Source organism: Scardinius erythrophthalmus (genome assembly GCF_964197995.2).
Source record: "Scardinius erythrophthalmus genome assembly, chromosome: 16".
NCBI lineage: Eukaryota > Metazoa > Chordata > Actinopteri > Cypriniformes > Leuciscidae > Scardinius > Scardinius erythrophthalmus.
In genome coordinates, this window is record NC_138236.1 from 4,584,580 (window position 1) to 4,609,487 (window position 24,908).

The 24,908-nt window shown below is 35.5% G+C and overlaps 1 protein-coding gene across 3 annotated transcripts in view; it reads left to right on the forward strand.

Moving 5' to 3' along the window:
• Nucleotides 1-24,908, forward strand: part of kif13a (kinesin family member 13A) — an 86,107-nt gene that overhangs the window by 33,873 nt on the left and 27,326 nt on the right. For all 3 annotated transcript variants that reach the window (XM_081388787.1, XM_081388788.1, XM_081388789.1), the window contains exons 5-19: nt 2,134-2,194; nt 6,440-6,532; nt 7,594-7,774; nt 9,014-9,101; nt 10,269-10,403; nt 11,344-11,456; nt 12,546-12,657; nt 16,024-16,236; nt 17,245-17,355; nt 17,958-18,092; nt 19,429-19,559; nt 21,318-21,404; nt 21,481-21,656; nt 22,813-23,032; nt 24,330-24,492. In XM_081388787.1, the coding sequence (XP_081244913.1) occupies nt 2,134-2,194; nt 6,440-6,532; nt 7,594-7,774; nt 9,014-9,101; nt 10,269-10,403; nt 11,344-11,456; nt 12,546-12,657; nt 16,024-16,236; nt 17,245-17,355; nt 17,958-18,092; nt 19,429-19,559; nt 21,318-21,404; nt 21,481-21,656; nt 22,813-23,032; nt 24,330-24,492 (2,019 nt within the window). The remainder of the gene's footprint in view (nt 1-2,133; nt 2,195-6,439; nt 6,533-7,593; nt 7,775-9,013; nt 9,102-10,268; nt 10,404-11,343; nt 11,457-12,545; nt 12,658-16,023; nt 16,237-17,244; nt 17,356-17,957; nt 18,093-19,428; nt 19,560-21,317; nt 21,405-21,480; nt 21,657-22,812; nt 23,033-24,329; nt 24,493-24,908) is intronic.

The window sequence follows — 24,908 nt, forward strand, 5'->3', positions numbered from 1 at the left end:
GCTATATAAATGCAGTCCATGCAGTCCATAAAACACATACAGTAATCTGGGCCTTAAAGGGGTCCTGCTATGCTTTTTAACATTTTCAACTGTCTTTCGTGTGTAATGTTGCTGTTTTGAGCATGAAAAAACGCCTTGATTGTCTTAAGTTTTCTTCCGGGAACGAACACGTCACAATATTCCTCATTTAAATAATTCCCTCCCAAGGTATAGGGACGAGACCTGGTTGAGTTACTTTTGTATTGTGTTGAAACTTGCGGTTATGGTAAAAGGGGCGGGACATTTCCCAAACACGCTTGAAGCGCTCGGCCATTCACAACACACTGATCCAGCCGACCAATCAGAGCACAGTGAGCTTTTTAGAAGGAGGGGTTTCATAGAGACAGGAACTAAACAGAGCGTTACTGACAGACTGGGAAGAGAGGAGCTGCAACAATGGAGAATATATGAAAAATAATGTGTTTTGAACATTCAAGCATGAAAAATGTTTCTAGTAGAGACCAAAAACAACATCAAGACTTTGAAAAAGGACATAATAGGTCGCCAACATTGTTTTTCAGGGAAATTTATCTACTTAAAGAACCATTAGATACCGTTTTATTGCAAAACTAGGGCGAAAATAGTTTCTGCATTAACAATTCTGCATTGTTCAGGATGTGAGATAAGGGAAACTCTTACCAGCAGGCTTGTATCCCTGCTCCCGTACAGATCCACAGGGCCGGTCGCTCTGGAAACATGTGTCACCAAAGCAGGAATTTATTCCACTGTCTCCAGATTTATGTATCTAATTAACTGTGTCTTCACGAAGACTGTTGCTGTACACAAGCACCGTAAGAATGTTTCTCAGGAGCGCTTCACTGCTCAGATGTTGCTCAGGAGACTTTTTTAAATATGTTTAATTTATGTTTAAGCTGGTTTCTTGTAAAATGCCTTATGAGAAATTAAAACAGACTACACTAAAAAAAAACATTTGGTGTAGAGACAATTTTCACTCAGAAATCGCTAGTAAATTTCACAATTAATTACACATTATAAAGTAAAAGATTGAACTAACTATACAATTTTGAAGTAAAAAGACTGAAATAGTATTTAAATGGATATATATATATATATATATATATATATATATACACAATAATATTTATTTACAACTTTTTAAAAAAGAATGAATGAGAAATGTTTGAGTTCATATAGAGATCTCTTTTGATCACAGACTTTAGGTACAAAGTACAAATTGAGAACTGAGGAAGGAGATGTGTGAGATTAATAGGGACTTTTTCTCAGGAGAAACATTTCCATTTAATCTGGTTCTGTCTTGGATAAACATGTATATTTATATTCATGCATTTTAGAGACGCTTTTATCCAAAGTGACTGCACTCAAAGCATACACTTCATCAGTTAATGCATTCCCTGGGAATCGAACCCATCACCTTGGTGTTGCAAGTACAGTGATCGACTGTTTGAGCTATACAGGAATGAATATAAAAGTCAATATGAAATCCATTTTGCAACCTATTTTACTTCCATAATGTGATGTATTATGTAGTGATTGAAACAGGATATTTAGTGATAAAGAGAGGATAGCGCTTGATTATATCTATTGGGAATAGTAAGAGTCGTGAAAAGTGGATGTTATGGTGCGTAAATAGGTGAATTTGGATTTCAGATTGACTTTAAAAATACCTCATTTTTTTTAAACATACAAAATCTTTTATAAAACAAACCTCTACACTCTTACAAGGATACAAGGAAAAATGTCTTAAATGATTTCATAATCCTTTCATGTTTAACAGGTTATTTGATTTTTTTTTTTTTAAGTGATAAAGTATGTTTACGAGCTGCTTAATTCATACAATTTAATTAAAACTAAATCCATAAAATTATCCCATGAAAGGATCCCCAAAAAGTTTCTATATAGAACTTTTTCTTTTAATAGTGCAATAAAATAGTTATTATGAGGGCTGTTTTCCCATTCTCATTCACTCAGCGTGTTCAAGACAGGCAGAATCATGTTCTCTCTCTCTGTGTGTGTGTCAGGTATAAAACACATGAAGTCTTCTTTTGTCTGTCTGAGGCCTGACCAGCATCATGAGGAGCGTGTTATATCATGCATCTGTCTCTGTCTCTGCAGGTGTTTGCCTTCGACCACTGCTTCTGGTCCATGGATGAGTCCAACATCCCGAAGTACGCCGGTGAGTCACTCTTTAGCACGTCCACACAGAATCACTTTCCCCTCACTGTGCTCGATAGAGTCACACCTGCATAATAATTATGGATTATTTTTGGTATTGTAATATGGACATATAAAAGCCCTGGAAATAACACGGACACATGATGTGCCGTTCCCAGGGTGGGGTCTGAGAAAAGCAGCTTAGATCACTAAATCCTCATGCTGGTCCAGGCTAGTTTAGGCCTGGTACTGGTTATGCTGTGGTGTTCACTGACCGTCTGATGCATATTACACAACTGGAGATCAGACATAACGCAGAAAACAAAGTTGAATATTTATTTCTGTTCATTGTTTTTGTTGTTGTCAGTGAAGGATCCGTCTGAAACCCCACACTATAATGCCTCACATCGACATGGTTCCTCAAGTCAGGTCTCTCTGTTTAAGTCTGCCAAAATAAAGCCTGGCTGACAAACTAATGACTTTGCAAACATGTTCTTACATGGATCTGGTTCTTTCATCTTTCAATCTTACAGTCTAATGGATATAAGTGTGAGTGAGTGTGATATTGACTCACACAGACACACTGGTTATTAAAGTCTTTTAGGAAGGATAATGTGCAGTTACTGGGTTTTATACAGGTCTGTACAGTCAAATTAATGATGGATGCTTTGGGAAATTCCTATATTTTCTGCTTTTTCCACAAGCTTTTTTTTCTGCTATAAAATCAAATTAACTTGATGCTCTGAGTATTTATATATTACATTCCATCATTCAATTTACAGCTCATTTTTTATTTTTTATAGAGTGATTTTTTTATTTATTATTATTGTCTTTTTGATAGGTGGCTTATTCATTTGTTTTTATTATGTGAATATATCTACATTTTTATTTGAGCATTCTGGCATAGACATTTCTCTTATGTGATTAATAAAGTTTAACCATATCTTACTTTAGACGGAGACTGTCACAGTGTTGTTTTAATATTTATCTACTATTTTAGTTTTTATTAATATTTTGAATTCGTTTTTATTTTAGTATTTTCATTAAGGCAAGGCAAGGCAAGGCAAGTTTATTTATATAGCACATTTCATACACAATGGCAATTCAAAGTGCTTTACATAAAAGAAATTAAAATAATAAAAAGAAATAAGAATAATTAAAACAGTTAAGAAAAATAAAAAAATAAAATACAGTACAGTACAAACAGTCGGACGAACATTGGCACATTGCTCATTCAGTAAATGCATAGCTAAACAGAAGTGTTTTGAGTCTAGATTTGAATGTGACTACAGTAGGAGCACGTCTGATCTCCTCTGGAAGCTGGTTCCAGCTGCGGCTGGCATAATAGCTAAAAGCAGACTCGCCATGCTTAGAGTGAACCCTTGGTATTTCTAGCTGATATGATCCTAGTGATCTGAGTGATCTGTTGGGTTTATATTCAGTGAGCATATCTGCAATGTATTGCGGTCCTAGGCCATTGAATGATTTATATACCAGCAATAATACTTTAAAATCAATCCTAAATCTAACTGGGAGCCAGTGTAAAGACCTGAGGACTGGTGTGATATGTTCATATTTTCTAGTTCTGCTCAGAATCCTGGCGGCAGTGTTCTGTATGAGCTGCAACTGTCTTATGGTCTTTTTGGGAAGGCCAGTGAGGAGAATCCACCCTGCTGGTGATGAAAGCATGCACAAGTTTCTCTAAGTCTTGTCTGGAAACAAAGCATCTAATTCTTGCAATATTTTTCAGATGATAGTATGCTGATTTAGTTATTGCTTTGACATGACTACTGAAACTAAGGTCTGACTCTAGTGTCACACCAAGATTCCTGACTTGATTTTTAGTTGTTTGACCCCTAGAGTGAAGGTATGCATTCACCTTGAGAACTTCATCTTTGTTTCCAAATGCAATGACTTCAGTTTTGTCTATGTTTAACTGAAGAAAGTTTTGACACATCCAACTTTTGACTTCATCAATGCATTGGCACAGGGAGTCAATTGGGCTGTAATCGTTAGGCGATAGGGCTAAGTAGAGCTGTGTGTCGTCTGCATAGCTGTGGTAAGCAATTTGGTTCTTTCTCATTATTTGGCTCATTGGGAGCATATACAGGTTGATATACAGGCATATACAGTAGGGTGATTTTTAGTTAGCTTTCGTCTTCTTTTTTTAAATACTGCTATTTTACTAATTTATTGGTAACACTTTACAAAAAGGTTCCATTAGTAAACTACATTAGTTAACTGACTTATAATAAAAAATATTTGTAAAGTATTTATTAATCTTAGTTCATGTTAATTTCAACATTTACTAATACATTAAAAAAATTGTATCTTGATATTAATTAATGATTCTGAGCTGAACAATGAACAGCTTTATTTTTATTACCTAATGTCAACAAAGATGAATAAATACTGTAACACATGTATTGCTCATTGTTGTCTAATGTTAGTAAATGCATAATAAGAGCTTATTGTAAAGTGTTCATTTCATTTGTAGTTTTAGTTCAGTGTTAGTTTTCATTTTGAACATTCAGAGTTTCTCTTTATGGACTTTACTTTTGTAGTGAAATGAGGATATTTAACAACAAAGTAAGTTTCTGCAACACATTATGTTCAGCTTTATGAATTCTTTCTCTATCTGTGATAAAAAGTGAATGGAAAAAGTAATTGCTTATTGCCCGATTACTCGTCACTTAAACAGGGTTAATGAGTTGTGACGATCAACAAAAGATCTCCAGTCTGAAGGGTTTCATGCATCAGATGTCCCACCGCTGTTCAGACACATTGTGTGACGAGCATTTGAGTTCCTGTGCATGAACTGCACGAGCTGCATTGGTGCTCAGAAACAACAGGCGGTTTGTGCGGAGGAAAGCGCTTGAGGTCCGTCTTTATTTAGCTCTCTGCACAGCTGGCTGATTCACCATGAATGTGGAGAACTGTGCATCTCGGCCTCACCGAAGCACGAACACGTCATGCGGCCCATTTCCGCATTCACACCGCTTATTTTGGAGGTTTTTGTGGGAGGGCTCGAGGGATTTCTTTTTAGAGGAAAGGAAATGATAAATGTGGAGATCCCTTTGTTGCTCAGCGGTGAATTGTTCCTTCTTGTACAGTATGGAGAGATCAGAGCGAGAAGATGTTGTTCGCATTTTAAAGGGGTGGTATAATGCCCTTTTCACAAGATGTAAATGTCCCCAGAGTGTGTTTGTGAAGTTTTAGCTCCTAATACCCCACAGATATTTTTATATAGCATCTTAAAGGACAATTCCAGTGAAAAATTAACCTAGGGGTAATTAACACATGGTTACCGAGTCGATTGTTCCCTGGGATGCGTTTTCATGAAGAGCGAATGTAAAGAGTTTTATCTCTAAAAACAGATTAGCTCATAACACTAGTATATGGGGCCACGAATAAGTAAAAGTAAATCGCTAGTTAACAAGGCTCAAAATAGCCTCACACTAACACAGTAGCATAATGAGGGTCCCTACATGCAAACCGAAGCATCGGGAACTTTGTAAGTGTACAGACAGTTTAATAAGAAGATACTTTATAAAGACAGTGTTATGAGCTAATCTGTTTTTAGAGATAAAACTCTTTACATTTGATTTTCATGAAAACGCATCCCAGGGAACGATCGACTCGGTTACTATGTGTTAATTACCCCTAGGTTCATTTTTCACCGGAATTGTCCTTTAAAGTTGTCACTTTTTGAGGGTGAGCAAAAACACAGCGTTTTTGTGTCTGTTCCTTTAAATGCAAATGAGCTGCTTCTCCCGGCACACAGGGGGCGGAGCTTCAAGAGCTTGCACTCACACAGACATGCACTGAAAATTTCAAAAACTTTTAGCCTTTTATGTTCAAACCCGAAGTCAGAAAGATGGAGAGACTCGAGAAGAAGTGACAACATGTAGACAACATTTCTGAATGGTTAGTTGATTAATTTATGTAGCTTATGTGTAGTATAATATTATTAGCTTATATTCTGCCTTCATAATCTATAAATCGCGTTCCAGGGGCGGGGTTTATGTACATTTTAGGGTTGGTGATGTCACTAACCCGGGAGGAATGTGGTGTAGTCCCAACCAGCCGTTTGTTGTAGTCCTTAAAAAACTATTTCTTTAAAAGCAAATATCTCCCATTGCATTGAGCTTTGAGCGTTGTAACTTTGCAGATGTTGTTTATGATCAAACAGCAACATTACACACTAACTAAAGTTAGAAAAGTTTTAATGTTGTGGTTTTCATAGTTTCATGTATTTGTCTTGCAGGTCAGGAGGTCGTGTTCAAGTGCCTAGGGGAGGGAATACTTGAAAACGCATTTCAAGGATACAACGCCTGCATTTTTGCCTATGGACAAACAGGTACTGTTACAGAGAGAAACAATGAGGAAACAATATATGGTCTTTTGTAAGGGTGGTTTTGTTGCTGATAGTGACATCCGTTTCATTGAAAGACATGAATAGATGCTCATTTATTGGCATGAGAGTATAAAAGAGTCCTGCGAGATATAACTATATATGTTTCACACTATAAAATCACACAACAAGGAATTCCCCGTTTCACCACAAAAACATGTCCAGGTCACATTTCATGCCAACATATGTTTATTTATTTTTTTAGTGCATTTTTTAATGACAATTAAAGCACATTTTCACTTCAAATTCAATTATCATTTTCTTTTTAAATAAATATTTCTAGTTAGCTCTAAGAAAATTCATAAAGTAAGAGTCATAAAGTCATAAACAAGATTCAACCTGAATTTTTTCTTTGTATAAACAAAAAATATAGATATATAAAATATAGATATATTATAAAACATATTTATTTATATTTAATTGATGATTTTTATGTAAAGATTGTTTTTTTACAATTTATCTTTTTCTACTTTTAGTCTAAACATCTAAGACAAAAAGCATTAAACAAACAATAGAAAAATATTGAATCTTATTTTTTATTACATAAATAATAAAATGCAAATTAAAAAAATATTTTTCCTTTGTTTCGGTTCTTTAAGACTTATTTCAGATTTTTTTATTATTTTAATATAATAATTTTTTTTATTGTATTATTTTTAATTATTTTTATCTTGACCAGGCACATCAGATGAAAATTATCTGTAATGAATAAACTAGGTTTTTTTTTTTCAATTTGTGCTTTTCAAATCTGTAAAAGCAGAATACATTGAATAATTGAACAACCTGATGTTTCAGCGTTCATGAACTGGAAGCTTCTGCGTTTCCAATCATTTCTGTTGTGTTGAATCGCTCAGTGTCTGTCTTCCCTCAGCCTTCCTGTCCTAGTTCTCAGACTGGCGTTTTGTCCTCCAACACAAGCTTGACATGCGGGCTGACGTGTGTGAACACGCCTGCTGGGTGACAGAATGTCTTCTAACCTTTGAAACGTTGTGTTGGTGGTCTGGCAGGCTCTGGGAAATCCTTCTCAATGATGGGCAATGGAGAGCAGCCAGGCCTGATCCCGAGACTCTGCTGCTCGCTGTTCGAGAGGGTCTCCAAAGAGCAGAACGAGGCCCATTCCTTCAAGGTGGAGGTCTCGTTCATGGAGATCTACAATGAAAAAGTCCGAGACCTGCTGGATCCCAAAGGGTGAGCGGATTCATGACATACAGTGGGCACAGAAAGTTCTCAGCTCTCCTCAAGTTCACACAGGTGTGGAGAATCACATTTACAGGATCCACAGAAGCTGTGTTTAGGCTGTGTGAAGGTTGTTCACAGTCATTGATCTGTCACACACACACATGCGCGTCTGCACCATCTAGTGAGAGTTTACAGCACTGGTTTTCACACTCAGATGTGCTGGTGCTTTCAGTTAACTTAAAGTACGTCACTCCCTAATTTTTATGTTTTTCCTTTTTTTATGTTACAGTTTTTATATTTTTGTGCTATATATAAATTTTTATTAATAGTTATCATTTATTTAATAAATTATTTCATGATCTATTTTTACAACTTCATGGCCATATTTTTTTATTTTTTAGACTTTTTTTGTTACAATTTTATTCTTTATATTTTCAGTTCTGTTTTTCATTTGTCCCTAATTTTTACATTTTATACATACATTACTTACATTTTTTTATTGTTTTCTTATTTTGTTCTATATAATGTTTGTATTAATTAATAGTTATAATTTAATTAATTTAATTTTTTAGTTTAACTTTTAAAAATGTTAAAAATATTTGTTATAATTTTATGCTTTACATCTTCTATTTTTATATATTTATTTATTATTTATTTAAATTTTTTATCTTTATTATTTTATAATTGTTTTCTCCTGTACTATTTACAGTATATTGTTTAAAATGTATTATTCCTTACAATTTTATTAGTAAATTATTTCTTGTCCTGTTTTTATGGCACATTATGCATATAACATAATTATGTCACAAGGTTTTTCTTTACAATTTTATACTTTGCATTTTCAATTCAGATTTTTATTTTTGCCTTTTATACATTATTATTATTTATTATTATTTTTTTTTAATCTTTAAATTTATTAATTTTCTCTTTTTGTTTTGTTATATATATATATATATAAATTAAAAGATATCTATTTATAATTAAAGTAAATTATATTTAATAAATCATATATATATATAATATATTTAATTAAAAATATATATATAATATAATAAATAATAAATAATAATATATATAATAAATATATAATATAAATTACATGCTCTAATCGCAAAACACAGAAGATACATTCAAGAGGCTCAAACCAGAGGAAGATTGTGAATCGGCGTCTAGGGAAGGGAACATTAATAAAGGGCTAATGAAACTGTAATGGTATTTCCTCACATTTCTTCTCTTCTTTGCGTACAGGAGCAGACAGTCTCTGAAGGTCAGGGAACATAAAGTCCTGGGTCCGTATGTGGACGGGCTCTCTCAGCTGGCTGTGATGAGCTTCGAGGTGAACATCATATTTTCTCCTGAAATATTACCTCAGGAGATTCATGAAAGGCTCAATTGTTTCAATGTTTCATTTAAGTTTCAACTTTGTTTGAGGTGTTTCTCTCAAACATGTGTAGGATGCCTTTGTCTGTCCCTGACAGTGTGATATAGGCTTTATTCAGACAGACACAAATCCTTGTAGTTCAAACAGCAAGAAAAAAAGTTAAATGACAGACCAAATCACATTTTGATGTGGATTAGAAATGTAATTTTCACTCTTTCCACTTACACTGAACTATGTGACATTTTACTAAACGCCCCGTTTTTTAAATCCTTTAAAAATGCTTTTTCTTGGTTATGCGAACGTCAAGGCAACATTCCATTTTAGAATTTTGCAAACATTATGAGAATGTTACTTTTCAATGTTCTCTAAACATTCTGAAACAAGTAGTAACATTAAAAAAAGTTTCAGAAAAAACATTTTATGAGCAATGTATAAATAAAGTTTTTGTGCTAACACTATGAGAACATTATTAAAGACCCGATAACTTTAAAGGAACGTTATTTTAAAGGATAACTCTCGCCAGAATTGAACCTAGGCTCTTTTTGTTAATCTACACGAGTAGATCGATCTCCGAATGCAACGTAATGATCAGTCCATATGAGGAAATGTCATGAACTTGTAATTTCAATGAAAAGCATGATAACTTAAATAAAAAAAATATCCGTGAATTTATATGGAAACAAGCTTTAGGAGCTTTCCATCTTTACTCTCCTCATGTTACGTTGCATTCGGAGATCGACTACTTTTGACTGACAAAATTCCAGCCCACGGAAACCCTAACTGATAAAGTGAGTCGTACAAAACCTTTCTTTTTAGTAAACTTTGTGTACACAAACAATGTAGTCAATGCTGGAGTTCATGTGTAGAGCCCCTGGTGATACTTCAAGCACAGTTTTAGGTTGTGTCGAGCCTTCTTAGTGTTTTAAAAAATAGCGATAGATTAACAAAAAGAGCCTAGGTTCAATTTTGGCGAGAGTTACCCTTTAATGTTACTGGAAGAATGTTTGTTCATAACTATGAGAGAACCTTTCCAGAACATTAGCCAAAGTTCTGAGAACGTTCCCTGTTGAAAAGATGTTTGCAATTTATTTGCGTGTTTTCTCTCATTTCTCACCAACTCAGGACATTGAATCTCTGATGTCGGAGGGGAACAAATCCCGCACTGTAGCCGCCACCAACATGAACGAGGAGAGCAGTCGCTCGCACGCCGTCTTCAGCGTCATCGTCACGCAAACACTCTACGACCTGCAGTCGGGGGTCGGTGGCTCACTCAATCACGGTTATCCATTTGTAATTGTGCAGAAATATGAGAAATGAAGCTTCTGCTGATTTTATCACAGTATATTTTGTTCATAAACAAATTATTGAACAGTTTTGATTATTTGTGACATGCAGCATAAATCATTGAGTGTTTCACATAGTGGGCAAAAGTGATGTCCGGAGGGGAGATTTGTTTTTAATGACCTTACAAGTTTGATTAAATCGGTGAAATATGAGGAAAATATTATTATATTTTTTAAATATTTTAAATATGAGGGAAAAACAAAACACTAAACTTAATTAAGGTATTTATCTGACAAAATTATTTGGCAAAAATCACAAAATACAGCTACAAACAAATGCATAGAAAAACAAAAAACTAGCATAGATTGACTACAACATAATCAGTTATTAATATTTGGTTGGTTCTCTCCTGTTTTTGCATGTTCATAATTTCTTTGTATAAATAAAATGATGTCGGGACAATTTGGCATGTTTCATTGCATTATCACAAATAAAACAATTGACTTCAAGCACAATTATGCAATATGATTACAAAATCTTTAACAAATTTGTAATAATTCGAATAAAGGGTGAAGATTTCGACATTCCTAGGCTGAACGTGACTTTTGGCCACTACTGTATATGAGTCAGTCTTCATCTCTCATTTGTCACAAAAACACGTCATTCATCCTAACTTCACTTCAAAAGTCATAGCAGATCACATCACTGACATCAGATTATCATTCTTAAATATGATTTAAATAATGCAGTAACTTTGTTTGCAGTTCCTAATAACGTTTTATAGTCAGTTAATGCGTGGCAACTGTTCATTTTGGACCCTGATCTATACCAGACACATGTTGGGCTGAGTTGTGCTGATTTAGTTGTTGATTGTAATACTTGCTTTTGTGTCTGTGTTTGTGTGCGAACGCAGAATTCTGGAGAGAAAGTAAGCAAGATAAGTCTGGTTGATCTGGCCGGCAGCGAGCGCGTGTCCAAGACTGGAGCTGCGGGAGAGAGACTGAAGGAAGGAAGCAACATCAACAGGTCAGACAAGAGCACTCTTGACTTTTCAGAGGAAATGTGTCACTTGCTTATAATGATTGAAAAACCAATAATATGTCGACAGTTTGTAGTATGCAGTCTGGCAACTTAAGCCAGGATGAAAGAATAAAGGATAACAGGATAGGATCAACAAAACGAATAAAGAAGAGAATAAAGCAGGCGTCTTTACAAACCTACATTAATAAGAGCGGAAGCATAAAAATGGAAGGTTAATAGATGCTTTATGAAAAATATAGCATCCATTAATTGCATCATTGCATCCGCAATGATGGATCCTCTGATTCAGGATTTCCAAAACTTGTGTTTGTGAGGGAACTGCAAGGAGTGAGTTAATAGAAAAATGAATAATGGATTAAATCGTAAAAATGTCAAATTAAAATAACTAAAAAAATAATAATTTTATTTTAAAAAATCTAAATAATACACATATTTTATTATTATTATTTAATCATAAAAATGTCAAATTAAAATAAAAACAATCAAAATAAAACACCTAATAAGAATTTGTTAAATAATAAAAATGCTGAATTAGAATAAATAATTTAAAAATAAAAACAATTAAAATAAAATACTAACTAAACATTAATTCAATCATGAAATGTCAAGTTTTTTTAATAAAAACAAAGAAAAATACTAACTAAAAGTTTATTAAATAAAAAATGAAAAATAAAACACTTAATAAGAATTTAATAAATCTTAAAAATAAATAATTTAAAAACAATAACAAAACTAAGAACGTATAAATCTTAAAAATGTTGAATTAAAATTAATCATTTAATCATTTAAAAACAATAAAAAATAACACAAAATTTTGTGATTACCTGCATGTCATGTGACCACTATCCGACATCAGAGAACCCGAAATAGTGTTTATTGAAGTATTATTGAATTATACTTCAATAAATATTTTATCTCAGAGGTTTGTCTGACAAAAAACTTCTGGGAATCCCTACGTTAATTGAAAAAAATTAAAAATAAAATCATATAAAAATCAGCTAACCATGCAGCTCTATTTCCGAGCCTCCCTTTAATGAGTCTGTGATGTTCGTCTGGTGTTTTGTGTGTGTCCAGGTCTCTGACCACGCTGGGCTGTGTGATCTCTGCTCTGGCTGATCAGTGTGCTGGGAAAGGCAAGAGCAAGTTTGTGCCGTACAGAGACTCAGTGCTGACGTGGCTGCTCAAGGTTAGTACGTCTGTCAGAGCTGCTCGTTCAATAGACCCAAAAGCCCAGGGGAATCCAACTCACATGACACCGTTTTCTGCTAAAAACTGAAAAGTTCTTATGCGCTTTGGCCATTCATGTACACGTCAATGGGGCCTGAAGATGCAAACTTTTGAAAGCGGCTTTCAAAGTGCAGGTTTTTGTAAATGATACCGTTATCGTCTCCATGTAAACTACAAAAACTTGAATTTGTGAAAACGTTGACGTCATGCGCATATTTTTCTTTAAAGGGGTGGTATAATGCCCTTTTCACAAGATGTAAAATAAGTCTCTGATGTCCCCAGAGTGTGAAGTTTTAGCTCAAAATAACCCACAGATATTTTTATATAGCATGTTAAAACTGTCACTTTTTGAGGGTGAGCAAAAACGCACCGTTTTGTGTCTGTTCCTTTAAATGCAAATGAGCTGCTGCTCCTGGCACAGGGGGTGGAGCTTCAACAGTTTGCACTCACACACACACACATTTTAAAAAAACTTTTAGCCTTTTATGTTCAAACCGGATTCAGACAATGATGGAGAGACTCAAGAAGAAGTGACAACATGTAGACAACATTTCTGAATGGTTAGTTGGTGAATTTATGTAGCTTATGCGTAGTTATCTTCTAGTCATTGATTAGCATATTCTGTGTTGATAATCTATAAATTGTGTTCAGGGGGCGGGGTTTATGTAAATTTTAGGGTTGGTGATGTCACTAACCCTGGAGGAATGTGGTGTAGTCCCTACCAGCCGTTTGTTGTAGTCCTTAAAAAACAATTTCTTTAAAAGCAAATATCTCCCTTTGCTTTGAACTTTGAGCGTCGTAACTTTGCAGATGTTGTTTATGCTCAAACAGCAACATTACACACTAACTAAAGTTAAAAAAGTGAAATCATAATCAACCACCCCTTTAAAATATTGACATCTCCAACTACTGGCCTGACAGCATAATACAATGTTTTTTTAGTCATTTGTCACGGATCCGTTGTCCCTCAAACCAAAGCATTATGGGTAATGCAGTTTTTCACCATGAAGTCATCTGTTAAACATGATTACTTTAAAAAATAAGTTGAAATAATGTGGGCTTACAGCTTCAACACCGTTATATATCATCGGCTGCTCACATTAAGGCTGCCTTTAACCCTCAGAGGTCGGAGATCACGCCGGCGTGATCTGCTCGATTTTTTTCCTTATGAGTTGATTGAGACCCGAAATTCTCTTTTGACTTTGATTTTACAAAACAAGTTTCATACATCAATCGATTCTGTTAAATGTGTATTATTTTTGTGTATACTCACAATAAAAACAAAGTGTTGTGCTTTTTGCCAAATGAAGAAAAATAAACACGAAGCGAGTTCTGCCTTCTCTGTGTCCGTGTAGTCCATTCTAAAACGCGTCCGAAAATGAACAATAACTCAGCGAATACTCAGTCAAACAGGCATTCAGACACACAGGCATGAACCTTGAATTCTCTTCTTTTTACTGAAGTAATTTATATAAAAAACAAATATTCTCATCTTGTGAAATCTGTATTAAAAGAGAGCGATTCCAGTCGACCTCATTAGAGCTAATTCAAATGTAATGTGACTCCGCCCACGGAGAGCGCGTGCTATTCAAACGCAAATGGCTGAGGTAATCCGCGCAATCCTGTGAACGCCCCCTGTATCAGCTCGAGACAACCAAAACACAAGTTTATTCAGAACATTACTTGTTTACAACACAGCGCTGTGAGGAATAATGAGGAATACGAGCTGAGGAATACTAGTAAGTTTTTCCTTCTCGGGTTTCTGTTTATGAATGAATGAACGGCATAGATGCGCGCTGTTTACCACAGCTGGCAAAAAACAATATACCTGACAGTTCTCCATTATGGACGCGAGCGCTCTAAAACTTTCACAGAGACCTCAAAACAGAAAGTACAAATCCTTTCTTTAAAACGAATTTCGTTTTGTATCAATTGTATCTTAATTTTAATAATTTTTTCATTAACAAATTTCCTGGATTTAAAGTAAATAGGCCTATAGGCAATCACAACATAAGGTGCTTGAACTGGAGATCATCATGAATCATGAGCCTACTCGCCTCACATGTCTAAAAAATGTGAAATATATTTACAGAAAGCTGTTTCTAAACAAAACCATCCAAAACAAAAAAACTATAGCCTAATAAATGTGCATTTATCCGGTGCGTTCACTAGCCTACTGCAAAGATCGCGAGTCAAAAGCCTATCGTCAACGAATGATGATTTTTTTAGCAAACCGTATTGCTATACGGAGATGGGTAAAAATCGACTGAAATATGTTGAAATAAAATGTAGGCTATTTGTATAAGCAACGTAAACTGCAAATTAACATTTATATGCCCTAATATTTCATGAAAACAACGTTACATTCAGGCGAAATACGAAAGACAACATTTTGTTTAGTAGATTTGGGTACAGTTTTTACTGTAGAATATACTGCCTCGTCAAATAAGCTTTTGTTTAGCAATTTCTATATATAAAATAGCCTACTATTTTTGTCAAAAATAAAGTCATCAACTAAGATGTTAGCTGTAATGAAATGTAGGCCTATAATCTTTTTTTTTTTTTTTTTACAAAGAAAGAGTACACTTGAAATATTGTTGAAATTGTAGGCTAATTATTGTTGTAATTGTAACCTTTTTAATAAAATAGCAAAACATATTTACAAGATAAATGTAAGCAAAATCTTAAATGGTCAATATAAGTCTTCTTCAAAAGATCCTTTGTCCTTGCATTGTGGCTCAGCCAGTTTCACACCTGTGTGAATGGCTAATTATGCAGAGTGGGATGGGACATTGTAATTTCAGGTGTAAACCACTCCTCGTTCACGCCCCCTCGCATATTGGCTTTCCAAGCAAAACCTGTTTTACATCAATTTAAATCAATGTATGGCTTTATGTGAACAATAAAGCAAGACTATTTTCACATAATTTTGAAGAAAAAATTATAGGCGAGGACATCCATTAGTCAAAAGTCTTATTGACACATATTTACTATGTGTTTTGAGGCCTTATTTCAGAAATTTTAGTTTTTAGTTTTTTCAATATCCATGCATAAACATTATTCTCTCAAAAATTAAAACATGTACATTCACGTGGCTCACATATTATTGTAGCCCTGTTTGTGCTTTATAGAGTGAATTTACACCTTTGCCATTAATATGTTTATAAGCAACTGAAAAAAGCACAAATGTCAGGGCATGTCAGAACATCTCAAGGGCCCCAAAAACAGCCCAGACTCCAGAGGGTTAAAGGTTTATAAGTAAAAATCTATTTCCCTATGGAGAAATGAATGGTGTTTTCAGTTCCTGAACTCTCTACTTCTACAGGACAATCTCGGTGGCAACAGTAAGACGGCCATGATCGCCACCATCAGCCCAGCCGCTGACAACTACGAGGAGACGCTGTCGACGCTGCGGTACGCCGACCGAGCCAAGAGAATCGTGAACCACGCCGTGGTCAATGAGGATCCCAACGCCCGCATCATCAGGGAGCTCCGGGAGGAGGTGGAGAAGCTGAAAGTGCAGCTCTCTCAGGCTGAGGTGAGCAGAGACTCATGGGAGATTATCAGAAGAATCTCTGACACAGGGGTTTTCTATCTTTTAGATGCCATGCACCCCCAAATATTATCATCCTTGTGCGACATATTAATTTTTAGGACATCCAGGACATTTTGCTGTAAAAAAAAAATATTATTAATGTGTAAAATATTATTTGGAAGATATGTTTTTTCTACTCGCTACAGTACTATACTGTTAGCTACATTATTTATTTAATTTATTTTTTTCTTTTAATGTATGTATTTATTTATTTTAAATCTATTTTTTATTTATGTAGTTTTAGTTTATTTATTTAAACTTTTTTTTTACACTGTTTCTCTAAACTTTTTCATGAACCCCTAGCATCAGTCTATGGTGAAACAGTGTATTTTTAATAATGCTTTTTTGTTTTGTGCAAATTAAATGTGTACAGTATACAGTATTTATAATAGACAGTTTTCCTGCATTCTCCAGCAACTTTTTTTTCCCCTCAGTGCGTTCTGTTATTGCCTTTATGTCAAGGATGCAAGCGATACTGGCTAAACAAGATATCTTAGAAGGCATCATGCTGCATGCCTTTGATACCTTAAAATGCTCCCTATGTAGACAGCTTCACTAGGTTTTAGAACAGAGTCGGTGTTAAACCCTTTGAGGAACAGGGTTATTAACGTCTACTATATTTTAACTTATTTTATTTCAGCTAAAATAGTTTGTTGAAGTACTAATATAATACAAACTATAACTGAAATAAAACTATGAATATGAAAAATAAAAAACTACAAAATATTAGTACAATTATTAGTAAAATAACTCAACAAAAACCTAAAAAAAAAAAAAAAAAACTTATACTTTAACCAAAATTAAACTTAAATTAAAGTGAATTTGGAAAAAACTATTCTAAATATTAGTAAAAATTATAATAGCATATCAATGAAACTAAAATAACACTGATGAGGAGATGTTTAGACTCGTAACTTTTAATGATAATGTGTGTTATGTTGTATTTGTCAGTCTCTGAAGGCTCCTGAGCTGAAGGAGAAACTCCATGAGTCGGAGAAGCTCATTCAGGAAATGACGGTCACCTGGGAGGAGAAACTCCGGAAAACGGAGGAGATTGCACAGGTGTCACACACACACACACACACACACGTTGGTTTTTCATGTTTAATGGGGACTTTCCATAGACATAATGTTTTTTATGCTGTACAAACTGTATATTCTCTCCCCTTACACTAACCCTACCCATCACAGAAAACGTTCTGCATTTTTGCATTTTCAAAAAACATGATTCATAAGCCGTTTTCCTCATGGGGACCAAAAATGTCCCCACAAGGTCAAAAGCTGCTGGTATTACTATACTATTCTGGAATTACCAATGTAGGGTTTACCAGGACCACACACACGCACACACCCACTTGCATGTCTCGATGTTGTCATTATGCAGCTGTGCAGAATGAAAGTTTATTGTTGCTCAATTTCTCTTAGAAAAGATATCACAAATGAGTTCTCTTAAATATCTGTCGTTTCTCCTAGACTGAGATGAAATGGAGAACTTTTGCTGTCAAGAATGATTTCAATAAACACATTTTTTTGTCAAATTCTCGTCTAAATATAGGACGAATAAAATATCTGAGACAAAGAGGATATTTAAATAAAACATTTGAGCGATAACAGTCTCACAGAACATGTGGGATTTGATTGACAGCTGTCATTGGTCTCTGCAGGATCGTCAGAAGCAGCTGGAGAGCATGGGAATCTCTCTGGAGTCATCAGGGATCAAGGTCGGAGAGGACAAATGCTTCCTGGTCAACCTGAACGCTGATCCTGCTCTTAATGAACTTCTGGTTTACTACCTGAAGGTACATTGATTGCACATTGAGACCTAATTAGTGATGTTGGCATCTACTTTTGCTCATTCATTTCCATTGGATGAGGGCTGCAAGGAATCCTGACGCTCTTTTATTTTTGATGCATCTCAAGGGACACATAAGGACTGAGTGACAATAAATAAAACATTTTTTAATGGACAAATTAATAGACACATTAAAAGGGGCCCCTTTTTCAAAGTCTTGATTTAGTTTTTAGACTCTACTAGAATAAGTTTTCATTCTTAAATGTTCAATAAACACATTATTTTTCACATATTCTCCATTGTTGCAGCTCCTCTCTTCCCAGTCTGTCAGTAACGCCCTGTTTATTTCCTGTCTCTATGAAGCCCCTCCTTCGGAAAAGCACACTGTGCTCTGATTGGTCGGCTGGATCAGTGTGTTGTGATTGGTCAACTGCTTCAAGTTTGTTTGGGAAATGTCCCGCCCCTTACCGTAACCGCCAGTTTCAACACACTACTAACTAACTCAACCAGGCCCCGCCCCTTTATTTAGAATATGCTTTGGGCGGGAATTCTTAAAATGATGAATATTTTGACGTGTTCGTTCCCGGAAGAAAACTCAAGACTACAATGGAGGCGTTTCAGGGAGTTCAGAAACAGACACTGATATAGAGAAGAACTCCCGCTAGAGAGACTTTGTGCTTCGTAAATTTGCAGACCTTTTCATGATCAAACAGCAACAATACACACTAAAGAAAGATGTTTGAAAGTAAAATATACTAACTACAGTACTTTCACTACACACTCTATGCAAAGCATGACTGCAATCAAAACATTTTGCATCCATATTTGATTGGATTCAGTCTTCGTTAGGTCGAAGCGTAGCTGTCAGCGCTGTCGTCCAAGGTGCGTCTAGCGTCCCTGAGCTCTGATGGAGACCTGTGAGACAGCAGCCAGACCTCGACTGCACCAACAACAGGCCTTTGTCTGCCGCCTCCAGTCGGCTTGGCATACCAATGCAGAATTAGCATGTTAATGTGAAGGGAATAGTGCAGCTGTGGGCATAAACAACGTCCCCTGGAAGAGCAATGTGTGTGTAACTGAGCCCACATGTGTGAAAACACAGCCCTCTTTACTCCTTCCTTTGATGGTTGTTATTTTGTCCTTTGAATAATGTGAAGACGATCTGGATGTGTGTTATTTGTGGCAGGGTTATGGTCACAATGCATTTGATGCCTTAAAAGGCTCCCTATGTAGACAGCTTCTCTATGTTTCAGAACAGGGTTATCATCATAAACTACAGCTGTGGTGCTGTGTAGTTTCAAGCGGCTCACGTGTGAGATGTGTGTGTTCTTCTCTGTGTTCAGGATCACACGCGTGTGGGTGCCGACACGTCTCAGGACATCCAGCTGTTCGGCATCGGGATTCAGTCTGAGCACTGTGTGCTGGACATCACGACTGATGGAGACGTGACGCTCACGCCGCTGGAGAACGCCAGGTGAGACACACGTCCGGCTGTTTATTAGCATGACAAATGGTTTTCATTTGTATCGCCATAGTGTTTGCATTCAGATATACAGTTCAAACAACAACAAAAGAAATGAATGAAATGAAAATAATAGAATATGGATTTGTGAAGAAAATAGTAGTAAAATATTTTTTTCTGGGTCACATTTTACCCCAAAATCAACAGACAGAAATATATTTAGCAAAAAGAAAATCAAGCGTTTAAAAATGATATTTTAATATATTTTTTACAATACATGAGGCTTTGCAAATGACATAATTAGATCTCCTTACACACTCAGACCACTTATTTTTTGTGTAATTTTCACTTTAATTGTAGTTATAGTATAATTGATCAGTGTTTTTGTTTTTTACTATATTTTTTCAGCTATTTTTCATATTTTTATTTCAGTTTTAGCAATTCAACTTAAATTAAACTGAACGAAAATGAGAGATGTTGCCTAACAATTATATCAATTAATGTAAATGTTTTCAGTTTTAGTTAATAATAACAACACTGATTATTCTGAATGTTTTGCAATTTAAAATATATAAATATATATGCATTTTTATGTTGTACTGTTTTTTCTGTCATGTCGTTTGCAATTCTTCATGGGATGTTCATTCCCACATTAAAGAATTCAGAAACACAGTCTTGTGCCTTTGTCTTATTTGCGTGTTTTAAAGGAACACGCCGAATTTTTGGGACTTTACCTTATTCACCGTATCCCCCAGAGTTAGATAAGTCCATACATACCTTTTTCATCTCCGTGTGTGCCGTAACTCTGTCTGACACACCCACCGTTAGCCTAGCTTAGCACAAAGACTGGAGGTAAACGGCTCCAGCTAGTATACAGCTCCCAATAAGTGACAAAAAAATACGGTTAGAAGATGGCTGTGTCTCATGTGACCTTGTTATTTGAACACGCTGTGACTATACAAATCACAACATGTAAATAGGAAAATGTTGGCGTTATTTTGTCTGTTATTGGGAGCTGTATAATAATAATAATATGTTTAATTTATATAGCGCCTTTCCCAAGCTCAAGGACGCTTCACAATGACAATAAGACAGTAAATTACAAGCACTTTACAAATAAACGGACAAACGGACAAAGGACAGTTGCCCAGTCCAAGTAATGAGCGATTGCAGTTGCAAATCGCATTACATTTGCAATACAAACATAAAAACAGAGGCAACAAACATTAATTACAGACAGCATGGTGGGCAGTTGGAGTAAAGATGCAGTAGATTATTGGTACCAAGTTAACAATGTGACTGTGTTATGTTGAATTAACATTTTCATGGCTGATAATACTGATTAAACAAATGTGTTTTGAGTTTATGCTTAAATTCATACAACGTGGTTGTTGTCCTGAGAGCCAACGGAAGAGAGTTCCATAGCTTAGGGGCTATAACAGAGAAAGACCTGCCACCCATAGATGATAGACGAAATCTCGGCTCACAGAGGAGTTCACAGCCAGAAGATCGGAGATGCTAGCTGAATGCTAGCTGGAGCCATTTACCTCCAGTGTTTGTGCTAAGCTAGGCTAGCGGTGGGTGCGTTAGACAGAGTTACGGCACGCACGGAGATGAGAAGGGTATGTATGGACTTATCTAACTCTGGGGGATACGGTGAATAAGCTAAAGTCCCAAAAAGTCGGCGTGTTCCTTTAAATACATTTTGCATCCAATCAAATGTTGTGTTTAATTCTGATTGTGATGTTTTAACCTTATTTTCCTGCACAGGACCTGCGTGAACGGCACAATGCTCTACTCCAAGGTTCACCTGTGGCACGGAGATCGCATCCTGTGGGGAAACAACCACTTCTTCAGGTAAAATGCAGATTTGCACATCCAGGCGTCCTCCTGTACATGTACAGGTTCATCAGAGTGAACGTGTCGTCCTCAGAATCAACCTGCCGAAGCGCAAGCGGCGCGACCGCTTAAAGGAGATGGAGAGGGATTGTTCCCGCGAGAGCTTCGTGGAGGCCGACGTGGAGACGGCCAGCGAGGCTTCGTCCGAGCAGGATTACAGCTACGAGTTTGCACAGATGGAGGTCATGATGAAAGCTCTGGGGAACAACGGTACACACTAGAGCCTTTACTACACAATACACAGAGACATGCATGAGGCATTCTGCTTCACAGTATCATTCATATGGAGAATAAAACACATCTATACATACCTATAACGAGATGAATTTTCCTGCTTGAATTCTCATTGCAAATTATTATGAAAATGCAATAAAAATAAATGGTAACTATACCATTATATAATATATAAAATATACTATATAAATAAAATATACTTTAATAAACAATTATTTAAATTTAGCTGATTATCACATCTACTGTATACATCTCATAACAAAATGAATTTACCTGCTTGTATTCTCATTGCTCATTATTATGAAAATGCAATAAAATTAAATATATTAAAATATATTATATATTCAAATAAAATATATTATTTTTAATATATAAATAATTTAGTCCTGTCAAATCGATTAATCATGATTTATCGCATCTAACATAAAAGTTCATAAATATATTTGTATATATATATATATATATACACACACACACACACACACACACACACACACACATATATGTGTGATATATATACAAATATATTTATGAACTTTTTTTTTTTTTTTTTTTTTTTTTTTGCCAGCACTAAAATACTAAATAAAAAACTAAATAAATTAAAATGTACCTGATTATCTTTTTTTTTTGAGTACAAACAAGTGGAAAAAAATCTCCCAATGCAACACTTATATTTTCTGAATATATTATCTGAAAACAAACCCTAATATCTAGCTCAAGTAAATATATCTTGTTTTAAGGATGTCTAAGGTAGTGTTTCTTTTCTGGAGAAAGCCAGCCATTAATAGCAGTGTTATTTTAGTATTATTTATATTGTATTATAGTAAGTATTGTATTGTATTGATTATGCTTTCCTATTTCATTTTAATTTTAGTTTAATTAATTTTATTATGTGCTTTTGCCATTTTTATTAGCTATTTAAAAATATATCTATTTATCTTTACTTCAGTTTTAATTTACCTTAAACTTATTATATTTCAGTCAGTTGACGAGGCAATATTTCTAATTTCCGTTTAAGTTTTACATCTAATATTTACTTTATGTTTATGTTTATAACAGAAACAGTTAGTTGACAGTAACACCGATTTCTAGATGTATCAGCGTGTGTGTTTGTGGCCGTGTCTCCACACAGACCCCATGCAGAACGTGGTGCAGGTGCTGGAGAAGCAGTATCTGGAGGAGAAGCGTCTGGCTCTGGAGGAGCAGCGTCTGATGTACGAGCGGGAGCTTCAGTCCCTGCGGCAGCGGCTCTCCCCGGAGAAGGTGTCGCAGCACCAGCGCTGCAGCAGCGATCGCCTGCCCTTCCCCACACACTCCACACACAGCAAAGAGCGGCTGTGGACGGAGGAGAGGTGAGAACTCGGCCTTTAAAGGCACAGTCTGTCATTTTTCCACGCGTTTTCAAAACAATAACTAAGGCGAAGCGTGATGACGCTATGAAGGAGAGTGGAACGATGGGAGATGTCGTTTTCACCATCCAGAGGTTTATGGAATTTACCAATCATATAAATTATTTATCAGCTAATACATTTGTTTCTGTATTACCTGTACGTCTGATCACACTATGTTACTAACATGTGACTATTTGTCAAATGATTTGGTGGGTTAATGCTGCACAGTTTTACACGTTTAAAACAATCATACTAAAAGTACATTTGAACCAACCCACAGTATTTGCAAATAATGGCTAAATTGTAAATATTTTTATTCAACACATAGGCTACTGCATTTCATTTCATTTCCATAGACTTGGTCACCAGACTTGATAAGAAACATTACTGAAGTACAAACAAAGTGCAATATGTGTACAATAAATAATATATAGTTGCTTACCTGTCTATAATACACATGCAAGAGCGACGAGTCTCTGTCGACAGATCAAGTCCAAGTTTGTCGCGAAGCTCTCTCCATCCTGAAAACGCCACGCTGATATTGATACTTGTTTTATTTCTCTGTTTGTCTCAGTTGATCTACGTTCATGTTTTTTGGGATTTTCTGTTCTCGCCAATCAATAATCGTGAACCATGATGACTGACCGACACAACCGTGGCCGTGGCTAGATATTGTATCATAGATACATACGTATACATAGATACCTCATTAGCGGCAATCGAAACGGCCTATAATGAGGCATCTAAGTATTATATCTACGTCAATGATATGCAACATTGACAAGGGATGAGCCATTATTTAAAACTGTAATTTCTCTGGATTTACAAATCCTTGGGATTTTTTGCATGAACAACTTCATGAAATATATCACACTGTTGAAGTGGTTTTTGAATATTGTATTACAAAAATCTTACATATTGTACCTTTAAATCCTGACTGGATGTAATCCAGGACATAATCCTGTCTACCTTTTTGAAACAGCCTTCTTGTTGGAGATTGTGCCTATGAAGCCCTAAAATGCTGCCGACATAGGCAGCTCAATAGGTTTGGGAGTAGATTCATATTGTTTACAACCTGTGATTTCACATTCTATCTCGCCCAAACATACACACACATTCTCACACAGAGAAGTGAATCCTTGTAACACTCACATTTAACATTCCCTGGACATTTTTGCTCCATTCATCCAGCCATGCTTTCTAGTGGTCCGCTAGTGTGTCGTCGTCTCTCGAGTGAATGTGCCTCTGTGTTTTCCAGGGACGAGCTGTTCCGCCAGAGTCTGTCTCGGTTGCGCGAGCAGGTGGTGAGAGCAAACGCACTGGTGCGAGAGGCCAACTTCCTGTCCGAGGAGATGCTCAAACTCACTGACTACCAGGTCACGCTGCAGATACCAGCCGCCAACCTCAGCGCCAACCGCAAGGTGAGAGTACACACATTTACATTCCTTCGTTCAGCAGACGCTTTTATCCAAACCAGCGGACAAGACCAAACAATACAGACACCCAAAGAGACACCCGGCAAAGTTTTCTTACCCATTTATTTATTTACTCATTTACTTATGTATTTGTTAGCTTATTTATTTATTTTACTTATTCATTCATTCATTCATTCATTTACTTGTTTATTTACTTTATTTATTCATTTGTTTACTTGTTTGTTTATTTTTTTTCTAGAATTTTTTTATTTTCTTTCATTTATTCTTTTATTTAGTCCTTTATTTACAGATTTACATTATTTATTCATTTGTTTATTTCCTTAATTATTTATTTTACTTATTTATTTACTTTATTAATTAGTTTGCTTACTCATTTATTTATTTATTTTTGTTTTTATTCT